Source organism: Elephas maximus, chromosome 12 (genome assembly GCF_024166365.1).
Source record: "Elephas maximus indicus isolate mEleMax1 chromosome 12, mEleMax1 primary haplotype, whole genome shotgun sequence".
Taxonomy (NCBI): domain Eukaryota; kingdom Metazoa; phylum Chordata; class Mammalia; order Proboscidea; family Elephantidae; genus Elephas; species Elephas maximus.
The window spans coordinates 104,390,122-104,407,277 of NC_064830.1; the positions used below are offsets into that span (position 1 = coordinate 104,390,122).

Sequence of the window (17,156 nt, forward strand, 5' to 3'; positions counted from 1 at the left end):
TGTGACTTTGATCAAGTTGCTCCGACTCTCTTGCCTCATTCCTTCATCTGTAACAAGTAGAGGGGGAGGGGATTAAACAAGACAGCATACGTACGGTCCTCGGTGCAGTCCCTGCATACGACACTAACTGCCGTGGGGTTGGCCCCTGACTCGTGGCGACCCGGTACACGGCGACACGAAACGCTGCCTGTTCTGTGCCGTCCCCTTGATCGGTTGCAGACTGGGCTGTTGCAATCCATAGGTTTCCACTGGCTGACTTTTGGAAGTAGCTGCTGGGCCTTCCTTCCGGGACTTAGTGTGATGCGTTCTCTCTTGGGTTCTGTTTGTCTTAGTTTCCAGGATCCTGGAGTATGGGTGCTGGAATTCTAGGAACGGCATCAATATCTTGTGGGGTTTTCCGAGCCCCGTTTGTCCGCCAGCCCAGCGTCTGTTGGAGAGTCCTTTTCCCCAGTCTAAATCCAGATGGGACCTATATGTTGCCAGTAGGACTGTCACGGAGCTGTGTAGAAGCCAGAGTCTTCATTTACTCAAGAACCAGGCTGGGGAATATCCTGAGAGAGATGAGAGAGTTGACCCTGATCCTGCCTCCAACCCTGGGCCTAGGGGAATTTCCCTTTACTTAAAGGGGGAGGGGAAACCAATATTTTTCCCAATACAAAGCCCTGGGGTTCCAAATGTTCTCTCCTAAATTAAAAAACAAAACAATCAAACAAAAAACCTACCAGTTACCATAGAGTTGATTGTGACCCATGTGTGTCAGAGTAGGACTGTACTACCTAGGGTGTGCAGTGGCTGATTTTTAAGAAGTAGATCACCAGGCCTTTCTTACGAGGCACCTCTAAGTGGATTTCAACTGCCAGCCTTTTGGTTAGCAGCTGAGCCCTTAACCATTTGCAGTCCTTCCTATGAAATAGACCTCTCCTTCAAAGAGCAGGAAGTAGCTGTCCGGGCACGCGAACCCCTGGGCCAGTGTTGGTGCTGCCTATAGAATTGGAGCACCCCTCCCCCAGCAGTTCTCTCTGGTCGAGGATTTGGAATGGTAAATGAGCTGCTGTGTTCATGAGGCCAGAATTTATTTCAGAAGCATCATGACTGCTCACAGCTTCTGGTTGGAGTCCTCAGCCAAGTTCACCATCTGTGAGCTCTCCCTGGGCTGCCATGACTTTGACTAGCCTTCCATGTGGATCCCTGAAATGCACCAGTTCCACACTGCTGCGCTTCCCATCACCCTGGGCAGGGGTTTTGGAAAGGCGAGTGGTCTCTCTCCAACTCCTTCCTGGAGGGTAGACCCTTCAAAGAAAGCCCAGTTCTCCTGGCCATGATAAGCCATGTGTTCCGCTGTGTCCTATAGGCGCCCCGCCCCCCCGCCCACACACACACACACACTTTTCAGGCTTTGGAGAGAGAGAGAACAGTGCCACTGCACCATAACCAGGACCTGGAGTGGCCCTTCCTGTTGTCGTTCTCAGGTGCCGTCGAGTTGATTCCGATTCATAGTGTCCCTATGTACAACAGAGCAAAACACTGCCCGGTCCTTGCACCATCCCCACAATCGTTGCTGTGTTTGAGCCCATTTTGCAGCCACTCAATCTCATTGAGGGTCCTCCTCTTTTTCTCTGACTCTCTACTCTACCAGGCATGATGCCCTCCTCCAGGGACTGATCCTTCCTGGTAACATGTCCAAAGTAGATGAAGTTTCACCGTCCTCGCTTCCAAGGAGCGTTCTGACTGTACTCCTTCCAAGAGAGATCTGTTCGTTCTCCTGGCGGTCCATGGCGTATTCCGTATTCTTCGCCAGCACCACGATTCAGAGGTGTCAGTTCTCCTTCGGTCTCCCTTATTGGTTACCCAGCTTCCGCATGCATATGACGCAATTGAAAATACCATGGCTCGGGTCAGGCGCACCTTAGTCTTCAGGGTGACATCTTTGCTTTTCAACACTTTAAAGAGGTCTTTTGCAGTAGATTTGCCCGGTGCAATGTCTTTTGATTTCTTGACTGCTGCTTCCATGGGTGTTGATTGTGGACTCAAGTAAAATGAAATCCATGACAACTTCAGTCTTTTCTCCGTTTATCATGATGTTGCTCATTGGTCCAGTTGCGAGGATTTTTGTTTTCTTTATGTTGAGGTGCAATCCATACTGGAGGCTGTGGACTTTGATCTTCATCAGTAAGTGCTTCAAGTCCTCTTCACTTCCAGCAAGCAAGGTTGTGTCATCTGCATATTGCAGGTTGTTAATGAGTCTTCCTCCAATCTTGATGCCCCGTTCTTCTTCATATAGTCCAGCTTCTCAGATTATTTGCTCAACATACAAATTGAATAAGTATGGTGAAACTATGCCCACATTTACTGGACACATTTTAGTTAAAGCCGTATGAGGCCTTAGTAAAACCTGACCCATGCCCTTGAACCTTTATGAGTGTTAGACCTCACTGTGGTAACAGATAGTCGGGAGGCAGCCCGCTGTTAATAAACCAACATTCCAGGGCCTGGGGAACAAGAGCCAGAGTGCGTGGAACACCTTCTAGTCCAGTGTTTCTCAATCTCCTTCTTCTTCCTCCTCTTTCTTCCTTCCCTCTCCTTCTCCTTTCTTCTTTCTTTCTTTCTTCTGTGTCACCCCTGGGAACATTTAAGACATTTTTCCCCAAGTCCCCAGCCCCTACTTCATGAAAGTTTAATGCCCCTGGTAGACTGTGTATCTATGGCCCTAAGAGAGCCACAAGGAGCCCTGGTGGTGCAAACGTGTAAGCACTTGGCTGCTAACTGAAAGGTTGGTGGTTCGAACCCACTCAGTGGCTCCACAGGAAAAAAGCTTGGGAATCTGCTCCTGTAAAGATTACTGACTAGAAAACACTATGGGGCAGTTTGACTCTGTCACGTGGGGTTGCTGTGAATTGAAAATCCACTCGAAGGCACCCAACAAGAGGAAAGCCACAAGCCATTGCACTATCTAAGATTCATTTTCATCCCGTAAGAATCAGTTTCCTCCCCACTGCGGGGTGATGTTGTCTTTGTTGAGAATCCATATTCTAGTCTGAGAGTTTCTTGGTCATCCAGCCACCGCTATGATTAGCAGAGGTGATTTGGGGTGGGCAAAGGGCCCGCACGTGTCCAGGACAAGCGTGTCTGCGTGAGACTTAGAGCCACGTGGAGCTAGTTTTCGAGCTGTCGAATGCCAGGATGGTTGAATCATTTCCCTCTTCCCCCAGCTTTCAATTTTTCATTTTTACAAATACTCGATGATTGTCTTTGGGCATCCACTACCCGTCTGTCAGTTTGTTGTATTGTGGTGGCTTGCATGTTTTATGATGCTGGAAGCTATGTTACTGGTATTTCAAATACCAGCAGGGTCACTCCCGATGGACAGGCTTCAGTGAAGCTTCCAGACTAAGACAGGCTAGGAAGAAAGGCCTGCAATCTACTTCCAAAAATTAGTCAGTGAAAACCCTATAGATCACAACAGAATAAAATTGTCTGATATAGTGCTGGAAGATGAGCCCCCCTAGGTTGGAAGGCCTTCAGAATACACAGTGGCTGCAACAAATCAGGCGTAACAACAATTGTGAAGATGACGCAGGCCCAGGCATGTTTCATTCTGTTGCACCTGGGGTGGCCAAGAGTCCAAGCGAGCTCAACAGCAACCAACAACAATCTTTGGGAAAACATCTTGGTCTGCATTTAAGGTAATTACTTTGTTTTGTCTTCCTTAAATGTGAAGTCATTAGGTCCAAAGGAACCAGCCTTTTCAAGCGTCTTGATGAGTACTGCCAGCTGATAACCAGAACCAGTACATCAATTTAATATTTCTACGGGGAATGTGTAAGAGAGCCTATCTCCCCTGTGTCTGCCAGCATTGCATAGAATTATTTGCTAATTTGAAAGGCACGATGGTCTAGTTCATTGTTGCTTGGATTGACACACTTATGATTACCAGTGAGGGTGAAATCTGGGATCTCTTTATCTTGTTGAATGGTGGGAGAGAAATTGATTTCCTCTCAGTAGTTGACTGATTGCCCCAGTCCATTTGGTGATTCCTTGTTCCCTTCCCCACTGACTCGTCTGCCTCCTTTGTCCTGTAGAAAGTGTCTGTCCACACTGGAGTCTGTTCCTTGGCTGTCTGTCCAGAATTATTGACATCTTGATGATGACATCCACATGATCTTTTAGAACAGGTTTTGAATGAATGTTCCTTGAAGTTGATTGCACTCTGAGAACATTGCTATACGAGCCTGTGCTTTGACAAACTCTTGTGTGGGGACACCTGGGCTGCCTTCCCTGGCTGGGCTAAGGTAATGACGCGGTGAGCTCTTGCTGGAGACACTCTCTTGAGCAGTTCTAAGGTACAGAATGCCACACTGCCGGATTCATTTAGGCTGGGGAAATGCCTTGAAAGTTGTAAAGACAGCATGGGGGTGGTGCCTGACCTCCTCTCTTCACAAGGGGGAAGGAGAATCAGGATAATAGCTCAAGGCTGATTCTTATGAGGCAGAGGTCACAGATATCTCCTTTCTCTGCCATCTTTACCAATTCCGACACCAAATGTCCCTCCCACAGCACCCTCTACTTTTTGCTGAGTTCGATAATTCATTGCAATGGCCACACAGAACTCACAGACAATACTGACTATTATGGGGTTTATTAGGGAAGTAACAGGTCAGGAACACCCAGGACGCAGTTCTTCCATCAGGACAGCCTCTTCCCAGCCGTGCTTGAAGGCACGCCTCTCCCTGGCACTCAGCCTCTGCTCAAACACACTCAGCTTTCTCTCTCCTTGGTCCAGGAAGCCCACCACACCATCTCCTGCTCCCTGGTCTCTACTGCTGGGCCTCTGCTGCTGCTTCTCACTGTCTTCAGTGTTACAGCTCTCTCTCTCTGTCTCCTGGTTCCAGGAGCTGCTCAGCACAGGGATCCCAGGTCCAAAAGATGCTCTGGCTCCTGGCTATTCTTCCTTGGTGATGGTGGGATCCTCTTTCTCCTGCCTCTGGGGTGGCTCATTTCAAGCCCAGCGGAATGGAAAGCTCACCAGTTCCTTTGGTGGAATGAACCTATCACACTCTTCTGTCCAATCACTTGGTTGGGGGTTACAAGACCATGGAGAGTAAGGACACAAAAACGATTCTTTGCACCAAAAAGGTCTATCTCCCCAAGTCTTTTTTTTTTTTTTTCCTCAAGTCTACCTTTTGGCTAGTGTCAGCTCTAGGATTAAAGATCCAACCAATACTGAACTGAACAAAGGAAACCAAGCAACAAGTGCTGCTTGTTCTTTCCCCAGGAAATTACTGAGTGCCTGCCATGGGCCAGGCCCCATGTTTGGTGCTGAAAACACAGAGAAGTCGACCTTGCAGAGTTCACAATCCTGGTGAGAGATAGGTCAATCAGAGAGTGGGATACAGGGTAATAAGGTCTATAACCAAAGAACCAAACCCGTTGCCGTCAAGTTCATTCCAACTTATGGCGACCCCATGTGTTACAGAGTAAAACTGTTCCTGAAAGTTTTCCTGGCTGTAATCTTTACAGAAACAGATTGGCAGACTTTCTTTTACGTCACTGCTGGGTGGGTTTAAACTGCCAACGTTTAGGTCAGTAGTCAAGTGCAGAGCTTTTGGACCAGCGGGCACACAGATGCATATAAAAAGTAATATGATATGAGAGATGGAAGAAAGTTTGACCAACTGTGCCTAATGGGGAAGAAGGATCATGAAAAAAAAAGAGAGAGAAAGAGAACATGATACTCAAGCTTGATCTTAGAGAACAGGTTGGAGTTTGCCAGGTAGACAGGTGGGGGAAGGCACCCCAGGGGAGAGAACGGCATGCCCATAGGCACGAAGCTGTGCAATGGGGTGGCATTTTGTGCAGAGCTGTGGAGTGAAGGAGCTAGTGGGACTTGGGCGCTGTATCATCTGTCAGAGATAGCATGCCATCGAAGGTTGTAAAACATGACCAGATTACTTTGGGGAAGTAAATGCTGAGAGCAGTATGGAAGGCAGATTGGAGGTGAGAGTGTAAGGGTAGTAGGGGAGCCTGGGTGGAAAGCCATTCTACTAGTCTCAGTAAAATTAATTCTTCAAAGTGTTTTCCCAGCATATTCACTATAAAGGGCACTAGTAGTGGGAACATTGAGAAAGATATAGCATCCAGAGGTACTTTAAAAAAGGTGAAATCATTAAGACTTGAGGACTAACTTTATGTGTTGGTAACAAAAGTGAAGGATGAGGCAGGGAGAAACCCGAGATTTGTATTAGCCACAACTGGGCAGTGTGAGGTACAGGAGGAGGAACAGGTGTGAGCTGTGGCCAGGTTAAGTGCCACGTGCTGCGTGAGCATTTAGATAGAAATGTTGGCAGTTGTTTAGAAGTATGTGGCATTGGATATGATAATAAATCACCAATTTCTTATGGCACTTTGGGTTTTCTAAGCCTGTTGCACACTTGTCAGTAACGCTACCAGCTCTTCTTCATTTATTGAGGTTCCACACCAAGGAGGAAAGCATGGAGATACTGTACTGGGAACAGTAGGTCTAGTTCAGCTACTTTTCAACTTGTGTTTTTATCTTCTCCTTCCAGGGGATGGTCAGGTGGATTTTGATGAGTTCATGACCATTCTCGGCCCCAAGTTGGTGTCTTCAGAAGGTCGCGATGGTTTTCTTGGGAACACAATCGACAGCATATTCTGGCAGGTAAGTAAGACTTTTTTTCAAGATTAAATTTAATGGTAAACATGTGTCCGGGACTAATGTCTGACTGTGGGCAGCTCTTCTGGGCTGGAGCAGCAGACACCTCTTGACTTGGACGTCTATGTTGAGGTACACGCTGGGGCCTCTGAACAAAGAATCCAAACTATGCTCACCCAAGGTTTAGAGGAGTGACATCTCTCTTCACTTTTAACCTCTATCAAAAACTTTTTTTTTTTTTTTTGCATTTTGGAGAAACGAGATTCCTCCACTCCGGATTTGTAAAAGCCTTTTTCCCAGGGACACTTTGAAAGGGCACTTTGGTAATGTCTAAGCCAGTTTTGTCTTGAGCCTTGGTTTCGTGAGGTCTTTGTTGAGAGGATGGCATAATTGCCTCGTGTGCTTGGGTCTTATCAATAATTTTGCTTTTAGTAGGACAGAATGGTTTTGTCTAGAAATTTATATTCAGCGTTTCTGAATTGTGTTCCTGTTTCTATCTTGTAACATCTCTTAGGAAATTCTAAATATATATGTTCTAATTATTAAAGTGTTACTGAATAGCTTTTTATATTAGTTTTCTAATCTTAAAATGCAATGACTCTTCATTATGGGATTTGATGTATGCGTTTTCAGTCATTATTTTAAAATTTGAGTCAAATAAGTTGTCGGGTTAAATCGAGTCATTGGTGACACATGTAAAATATTCAGTCATTGCATGATTTCTTCAATTTCTTGATGTGGTTTTTCTCTTTCACCAAGGATGTTCCTCTAACCTATGTAAGGGACTGCAGTTGACATGTGTCTCTGGACCTATTCTGATACTTATCTTGCATATAACCAACAAGCATTTAGTAAGAACTTGCTGTGTGTCCTGTATTCTATCTGTCTCTGTGGGCTTTGCTAAAGATGTTTAAGACAGAGCCCCTGTCTACTGAAGAATTTAGCCGAGGAATCAAAATTAAGAGAGAGAAAACAAAGTGAATAATTAGCATGATGGTTACTAGACTGTAATCTCCTTGAATCCCTGACTTGATTGTTGTAGCCCCTCAGTGCCTAGCACATTATACATCTGTTGTTGTCAGGTGCCATCGAGTTGGCTTCGACTCCTAGGACCATGTGTACAACAGAATGAAACACTGCCCTGTTCAGCACCATCTTCACAATCATTGTTATGCTTGAGCCCCTTGTTGCAGCCACTGTCAGTCCATCTCACTGAGGGTGTTACTCTTTTTTGCTGACGCTCTACCTTACCAAGTATGATGTCCGTCTCCAGGGACTACCTCTTCCTGATAACGTGTCCAAAGTATGAGAGATGAAGCCTTGCCATCCTCGCTTCCAAGGAGCACTCTGACTGTACTTCTTCCAAGACAGATTTGTTTGTTCTTCTTGTTGTCCGTGGTATGTTCAATATTCTTCACCAACACCATAATTCAAAGGCATTAATTCTTGTAGGCAGGGCCAAGATGGCGGAGTAGTCAGCTGTTTCCAGCAATCCCTCTTACAACAAAGGCCCTTAAAAACAAGTGAAACAATTATATTTATGACAAGCTAGGAACCCTGAACATCAAAGGCAAAGTTAGGAAATGGACTGAGTGGCAGGGGAAGGGAGAGAGGGTTCAGAAGCAGAGAGGAGTTGCTGGACCTGAATCGCCAGGAACCCTCAGGCACCATTCCCGGGAGCGACTGGGGCAGGCTGGTGGTAGCCTTCCAGCTGCAGTTTCCTCAGGCAGAAGCAGCCAGCCGCACAGCCTGCTCACACATCTGGAACCAGAGAAGAATGGCACTCTAGGCAAAAGCTAAGTACTTGTGTACATCTTACCGGGCCTCTCACCCCCAAGCCAGCTTCAGCGGCTGTTGATTTCCCTGGGCCTGAGACAGCACCCTGAGCCATGCTCCTGGATTTGGAGGAGGAATAAATTCACAACGGGGGAAAAGATAATTTGCCAGCTCCACTAAAAAAATATATATATATATATATATATATTTTTTTTTTACTAACCTGGGGAGCTCAGGACGGAAGTGGCTCCTGTCCAGGCATAAATGGTCCATGGACTTTGAATACCTTTCCTCCTTGCATGGACTTGTGTGAGCCTATTTCAGGAGAATAGGCCCTTGTTGGCAAACTGCAACTGTTTCAGCTGTGCAGTGGTGGAGAGGTGGGTGTTTGATGTTTGATACCACTCTGCCTATTAAACAGGGTCATCACCTACCCACATCAGGGGCCTAAGGACTGGTAGCTCCACTCACATCACCCAGCCACCCACAACACGGGTCCAAGGATAACTGGTACCTCCCAGTCCTTACAACCAAAAGCACTGAGTGCCCATGGTCCATCTGCAGAGCCCACCCACCTGTAAGCTCTAGGGAGCAGGGACATACTTTCCTCACAGACACTCGGGGGACAGCTGTCAGCCCCCTTCCTCGTTCAGAGCGTGACCCCCTGCTGCAACCAGATACCTGAAACCTTATCTAACACTTAAGACTGCATTTCTTTCTCCTTGAACTCTATTCATTCTCTTAAAAAATACTTACTGAAGGCCTACTGTGCTATTTTCAGTCACCTTCTATGCATGTGAAAGCTGGACAATAAATAAGGAAGACCGGAGAAGAATTAATGCTTTTGTATATTAATCTTTTGTATTCTGCATCTGGTAATTCCAGGAAGGCACCTTCATCTGGAAGATCCCTTGATTCTTTGTCTTGAGAGCTTGTTGAGGTGCTCATGGTCTGCTTCTTTATGTGATTTGATATTGACTGTTGTCTCCAAGCCATCTATAAGTTATTGTATTAGCTTATTTTATGTTTGGTTACTGTATCCTAGGTTCTTGCTTTGTTTTGTTTTGATATGCCCAAATGGGTTGCTTGAGTGAGCTAGTTTATTTTCCCCTTTGAAGCTCTAATGTCCTGTCACCAGACGGATAGAACTGTTATCAGGTATATGAGCCTAAGAGTCTGCTCACTTTTCTTGTATGGATTCAGCTCAGGTGCCCAAGTATTGGTCATCAAGTGTGTAGTATAGGCTCTGTCCTACAGTCTTAGAGGGGCAGAGGTGATTGGTGTAGGTACAGGTCTTCAAGGTGACTCCTTTGCCATTTAACACTTTAAAGAGATCTCTTGCAGCCAATTTTCCCAGTGTAATGCATCTTTTGATTTCTTGACTGTTGCTTCCATGGGTGTTGATTGTGGATCCAAGTAAAGTGAAATCCTTGACAACTTCAGCCTTTTCTCTGTTTATGATGATGTTGCTTATTGGTAGCTGGGTAGTTCTAGCCCAGGGTCTCTCATGAATTTGCAGTCAAGATGTTGACCATGGGGTGCTCATTGTCCAGCACTGTATCGGACAGTATTCTATTATGATCCATAGGGTTTTCACTGGCTAATTTTTTGGAAGTAGATCACCAGACCTTTCCTCTTAGTCTCTTAGTCTTCAAGCTCTGCTGAAACCACCACGGGTGACCCTGCTGATATTTGTAGTACCGGTCGCAGAGCTTCCAGCATTATAGTAATGCAGAAGCCACCACAGAGTGACAAACTGACAGATGGGTATTGGCCTTGACATAGAGCATAGTGCAAAACTGTGTTCTGCAATGAGTTTGCAGACAGAAAATAATGGCAGGGATCACGGGAGATTGAACAACTCTGCCTATCCTGGGATCCACCACACACTCTGTTAAACACATTTCCCCACACTTTCCTAGGGGTGTAGTTAATGTGTCTTACCCTAGATCGGGAGCTCTGGTGACATAGTGGTTAAGAGCTCTGCTGCTAACCAAAAGATCAACAGTTCAAATCCACCAGGCGCCCCTTGGAAACCTTATGGGGCAGTTCTACCCTGTCCTATAAGTTTGCTATGAGTCGGAATCGACTCGACGGAACTTAACAACAACAATTCTAGGTTAAGTCCGCCACCCATCTGTCAGTTTGTTGTACTGTGGTGGCTTGCATGTTGCTATAATGCTGGAAAGGAGCCCTGGTGGTACAGTGGTTAAAGTGCTCAGCAGCTAACCAAAAGGTCAGTGGTTCAAACCCACTGCTATGCAGGAAAAAAATGTGGCAGTCTGCTTCTGTAAAGATTATAGCCTTGGAAACCCTATGGGGCAGTTCTACTCTGTCCTATAGGGCTGCTATGAGTCAGAATAGAATCAACAGCACACAACAACAACATGATGCTGGAAACTATGCCACCAGTACAAACCACATAGCACAAGTAAAACACCTCAGCCAGCGAGATTCTGAAGAATGTCTAATGGGTGCCACAGAACGGGACTCCTTTGCTCAAATGTTTATCTAACTCAGTCAGACCTCATTCATGAAGACTTCACGAAGTTAGGGTTTCTGTCTCAAAAATTAAACACATTAATATTTTGTAAGCAAATCCATGTTGCTTGGAGGGCACTGGGTGTGGTAGAGTTAGGCTGGGGCTAGAAGCCAGGAAACTAAGAAGCTCATACCAACTTCCCGGACTTGGTGTGTCCTGAATGCATTACCTGTATTCCTGGAGGCTTTGCTTGCTCACGTGAAAGTTGGTCATTGTAATAGCTGCCTTATCTCCCAGCTGTGTACAGTGTCCAAAACACTGCAGATTATTCTATCCCAAGAGGGCACAGGAATCATCAACAAAATACTAGCACACTGAAACCAAAATCATATTTAAAGGATTATACGCCACGATCAAGTAGGATTTATCCCAGGAATGCAGTGAAGATCAGTCAGTGTAATAGACCACGTTAATAGATCAATGTGAAGGAAACACATCATCATCTCAATCGACACGGAAAAGGTGTTTGAAAAATCCAACGCCCTTTCATGATAAAAACATTCAACAAGCTAGGAATAGAAGGGAGATTCCACAATATGATAAAGGGCATTTATGGAAAACCCATAGTTAGCATCCTGCTCAAGGGAGAAAGACTGAGAGCTTTCCCTGTAAGATCAGGACCAAGGATACCCTCTGCAAGACAGGGATGCCTACTCTCACCACTGCTCTTCAACATTGTACTGGATGTTGTAGCCAGAGCAGTTAGGCAAGAAAAAGAAATAAATGGTATCGACATCTCCTTTCACAGATGACATGGTCCTATATGTAGAAAACCCCAAAGATGCTACAAGAAAGCTATCACAGCTGATACGTGAGTTCACCAGAGTGACAGTGTACCAGGTCAACACACAAAAATCAGTCAGGTTTCTATACATCTGCAGTGAGCATTCTGAAAAGGAAATTAAGAAAACAATTTGAAAACAGGACCTAAAAGCATAAAATACCTAGTAATCAGTTTAACCAGGAGGGTGAACTGGCAAATGTTTGTTATACACAGGTAGTCCCTGACTTGTGATGTATTTGAGTTACGACGAACCACAGTTACGACCATTGGGTTTTTTAATTTTTTTTTGTACATCTTATCATTAGTAATATGTACTGCATATAGCGTTTCAGTGCACATTTTACTGATGTTATCATTTTCAGATGTAAAAAGACAAAGATTGGATTTATAAAAAATAAGAGATAATAATGAAATCTACAAAAAAAAAAAAAAAAAGAGGTGTTCGACTTATGTCAGATTAATTGTCGGAACAGAGCCCCGTCCTAAGCCTGTATGCATTTTAACAAAGTTAAAAAAAAGTTGCCGTTGAGTTGATTCTAACTCTTGGTGGCCCCATGAGCTTCAGAGTAGAGCTGTGCTCTGTAGGGTTTTCATGGCTATGACCTTTCAGAAGCAGATCACCAGGCCTTTCTTCCAAGGTACTTCTGGGTGGGTTTGAACAGCCAACCCTTTGGTTAGTAGGCAAGCATTTATCTGCTCAATTTCAAAAAGTGTGCAGGGGACCCAGATGCAGTCCAGGTCAAAGCCTGTGTGCCTGCTCCGACCAGACTCCTTGCTCCTTTCCTTCCTGATTCTCTGGCCACAGTCCGGTTCTGCACCCTTAACCGCTGTCTGCTCCTCCCACATCTGGTGGAGAATCCACAGCGGCTGTTGTCGAATACTTGCAGCTGCTCCCCGGGACTCTCTCCAGGCTTGGCCTCTGTCCCGCCGCCCCAAATTCTGGCTCTGATCTTGTGTCTTCCCTGGCTTTCCATTTCTGTTTTGGCCCTGGGCTGGAGAGGGCTATCCTTTGGATCAGAGCATAGGGCAGAGATCCTGAGCCCAGGGCGCAGTCTTCCACTTGTCTGCAGGGAACTGGGGTATTTTCTGTGTTGGCTTCGTGGCCATGACTGAGATGGATGGGGAGTTTGGCTCAAAAAGCTTTACTCACTTTATGCTCCAGGCTCTTGATGTGTAAAAGCAACACTATGCAAAGGTATCAAACCAAAAAAAAATTCAAACTCGTTGCTGTGGAGTCGATTCCAACTCACGGTGACCCAATAGGACAGAGGAGAACTGCCTCACAGGATTTCCAAGGAGTGGCTGGTGGATTCGAACTGCCGGCCTTTTCGTTAGCAGCCGTAGCTCTTAACCACTGCACCACCAGGGCTGATCCAAATTCTCTTGTGTATAAAGGAGTGGAAGAACATATATCAGAGTGCTGACAGTGAATTTTTTTAGGTGCAGTAAGATGGCGAGTGATCATATCTTTCTGTATTTTCCAAATTCTCAACAGGGGGCATGTGTTACTTTTATGATCAGAAAACATAAATAAACAAGGAAAGAAAATGGAGTACCAAATTAGTTAAATATCTATTAAATATCAACCAAAAAAAATCCGGTGGCTGTCAAGTTGATTCCCACTAATAGCGACCCTGTAGGACAGAGTGGAACTGCCTCATAGGGTTTCCAAGGAGTGGATGGTGGATTCCAACTGCTGACCTTTTGGTTAGCAGCTGAGCTCTTAACAACTGCACTGCTCCTAAATATCAACAGTTCTTAAAGGTATATATTTAATAATATACATATATTTTGTGTATATTATTGTCTTTTTTGGTGAAAGTATACACAGCAAAACAGGTTCCACGGTTTCTTTAGCTGTAAATCTGAAGAGTACCTGTCCCGTGGGGTTGACTGTTGATAAAACTTGCAAGGAAAACAAAAGAAGCCAAAGAAATCACGTTCATTCATGGCAGATGCGAGGCACCTTGTGGGTGGCTGTCTGTCGCCTGAGCTCCTACTAAGAGGCAAAGAGCAGCACCTTCGCGTTATTTTGTTTTAAGGGTAACTTGCCTTCCAGTAGGCAGAACCTCTCCTCACATCAAATCTGGCACCAACAGGGTTCTTTCCTTCCTCCAATATTTTGTCAGTGTGCCACTCCATCTGAGTCTGGGATTCAACACTACCGCTCTTCGGTTCTCAGTAACCCAATGGAACTTAGACAGCTTCCAGCAGCGATGCCCATCACAAGACCTGTCAGACGGACGGCGATTTTACTGGCAGCTTTTTTCTTTAATTCCCACAGTGATCTTACTGAGTATGAAGTATGGAAGGCTTTAGTTACAGCCCACCAGTTCCTGAGAAGTTGACTCCGACTCACAGTGACCCCCTGTGTGTCAGGGTAGAACTATGCTCTGTAGGGTTTTTAATCCCTGATTTTTGCAAACGGATTACCAGGCCTTACTTCCGAGGTGAGTCTGGGTGGACTTGCACCTCCAGTCGTTTGGTTAGCAGCCAGGTGTGTTAATCATTCGCACCACCCAGGGTGTGATCCCTGGACTAGCAAGAGCAGCAGAACCTGGAAAATTGTTGAAATGCAGATTCTCAGGCTCTACCCCAGACCTACTGAGCCAGGAACTCTGGACGGGGGCCCTGCAGTCTGTATGTCAGAAAGCCCTCCAGGGAACTGAGGCTTGCTCAGGTCTGAGAACCACTGAGTTACAGGATTTTAAGGAGCCCGAGACGGCTTCCAGCCAGGCTTCCCTGTCTGACTCTGACCTTGGCTTCCAGGGCTGGTAATTTGGGTTTTTCTTTTACTTATCCACATTCTTAGATGCAATTTGTCTGTTGTTTACATAACACTATATGTTTTTAAACTATTTTTAAAAGGTAGAGACATCACACATGTTAACGAATTTCAAGATAGTTACATATGTGGTAGGACTTTCTAAGCGTTAAAACAAAGGGAGAATCATAAGTGAAAAAAAGAGTTTCACATTAAAAATTAGAACGTCTATAAATTAAAGGAAGATTTTAAAAACATACTGGCAGAAATGTGGCATAAACCCTGATGAGCATTTCTGTAGCAACAGGAAAACCTGCCGACGCGACAACAGAGATCAGGAACAACAGACAATTAATAGAATGTGTTCAGTGAATCGATTAAAGCATTCAGCCTTACTGGCAATGAAATGTGAATTAAAATAGTCAGTGATATCATTTTTCTCCTTTCAAATTGAAAAACGTGATCATAACGCTGTCAAAAGTGAGATAAAATGGTCAAACTCATAAGCTACTGGTAGAAATAGAAATTGTACTTTTCCGAAAACTATTTGGTGATCCTTATCAGCAGTTTTTAAAAAAATATCTCAAGCCTATAATTAAAAATAATTCTAATTCAAGGGCTCTCTCATATGAAATTAGTCAGAAGCGTAGAAAAATGTAGTTACAAAGATGGACTCTTGTACAGTATTAAAAATAATCTCTTCACTTTACATTCAGTGGGAAAACCAAGATAGAGATTGAATTTACAGTATGATCACATTGCTTCTCTATGTCTATTATATATCCATTTATATTCATACAGAGAAAAAAACTAGAGAAAATACACTGATTCTGAAAGCACTCATCATCGACTGAATAAAAGGGAACGTAAATTTTTTTTCTTTCTGCTTATTTGCATTTTCTGAAATTTCTGCAATGAGGATGTATGGTCTACCGTGTTATTACTCCATGAAGTTAGCAAAGCTCAAATTAACAAAACGATATTATAAAACAATTGTTTTAATATCAAAAAGAAGACTGGAGTCGAAAGCATTTCTTATACATGTTCTTATCATACAGCATTTTGATAAAGCATGAAGTTGATATGAAAGTGAAAAAGCATAAAGGCAACATCAGTTGCAGCCACCAGCTGCCGAGAGGAAAGGAACTCATGTCAGCCAACCTCCCAGAGCCACCACGTGGTCCTGCCCTGTGGAGGCCACAGGAGGCCCAAACCTGGCACAGCCAATAGCTTTCCCCTAATGTGCCAGTCACCTGCGTCCGATGAACATGCTGAAAACTCATATGTTAGGAGAATGTCTGAATTGATTTTATAATAAAAAATAACAATTAAGACTAATTTTAGTTAATTTTTAATCAATAATTGAGACTAATTGTTGTTGTTAGGCGCCCTTGAGTCTGCTCTGACTCATAGCGACCTCATGTATAACAGAATGAAACACTGCCGGTCCTGGCCATCCTCACAGTCGTTGCTACCTACCAACAACAACAACAATTTTAAAAATCCCTCCCTTCCAGATAGATTCCTGACTGGTTCTGGACTCTGTGGCTGGGATGAGCTGACCAGCGTGTGGCCTCAGCTGTGAGGAGGGAAAGTAAAAAAACGAAACAAAACCCACTGCCCTCAAGTCAATTCTGACTCATAGTAACTTCCATAGGACGGAGTAGAACTGCCCCATAGGATTTCCAAGGCTGTAAATCTTGATGGAAGCAGACGGCCACATCTTTCTCCCGAAGAGTGGCTGGTGGATTTGAAACACCGACCTTCCAGGTAGCGGGTAAGCACTTAGCCACTGCGCTACCAGGGCTCCTAGGAAGAAGTGACTGGCCACATTATCAGCAGGGTCCAGCTCTAGCGGCTTCATTTTTATACCCAATTAGAGTCTTGGTTAACATGCTTAGCTGGTAACTGAAAGGCTGGAGGTTTGATTCCACCCAGAGGCACCTCAGAAGAAAATCTGGTGATCTACTTCAGAAAAATCAGCCATTGGAAAACAATACCATTTATAGTAGCCACTAAAAACATAAAATACTTAGGAATAAATCTAACCAGGGATGTGAAAGACCTATACAAAGAAAACAGCAAAACACTACTGCAAGAAACCAAAAGAGATCTACGTAAATGAAAAACATACCATGCTAATGAATAGGTAGACTCAACATTGTGAAAATACCAATTCTACCCAAAGCAGTCTATGAATACAATGCAATCTCAATCCAAATACCAACAGCATTCTTTAAAGAGATGGAAGAACGAATCATTAACTCTATATGGAAAGGGAAGAGGCCCTGGATAAGTAAAGCACTATTGAAAAAGAAGACTAAAGTAGGAGGGCTTGCACTACCTGACCTCAGAATCTACTATACAGCTGTGGTAGTCAAAACAGCCTGGTACTGGTATAACAACAGATACATTGACCAATGGAACAGAATTGAGAACCCAGATGTAAATCCCGTCCACCTTCGTCACCTGACCTTTGACAAGGCCCCAAAGTCCATCGAATGGGCAAAAGACAGTCTTTTTTAACAAATGGTTCTGGCAAAACTGGAAGTCCATCTGCAAAAAATGAAACAGGACCCATACCTCACACCATACACAAAAACTAATTTAAAAAATGGAT

General features: G+C 44.5%; 1 protein-coding gene across 3 annotated transcripts in view; it reads left to right on the top strand.

Moving 5' to 3' along the window:
- The window catches only part of CALN1 (calneuron 1), a 535,451-nt gene that overhangs the window by 319,837 nt on the left and 198,458 nt on the right, over positions 1-17,156 (top strand). For all 3 annotated transcript variants that reach the window (XM_049902727.1, XM_049902725.1, XM_049902726.1), the window contains exon 4: positions 6,564-6,676. In XM_049902727.1, the coding sequence (XP_049758684.1) occupies positions 6,564-6,676 (113 nt within the window). The remainder of the gene's footprint in view (positions 1-6,563; positions 6,677-17,156) is intronic.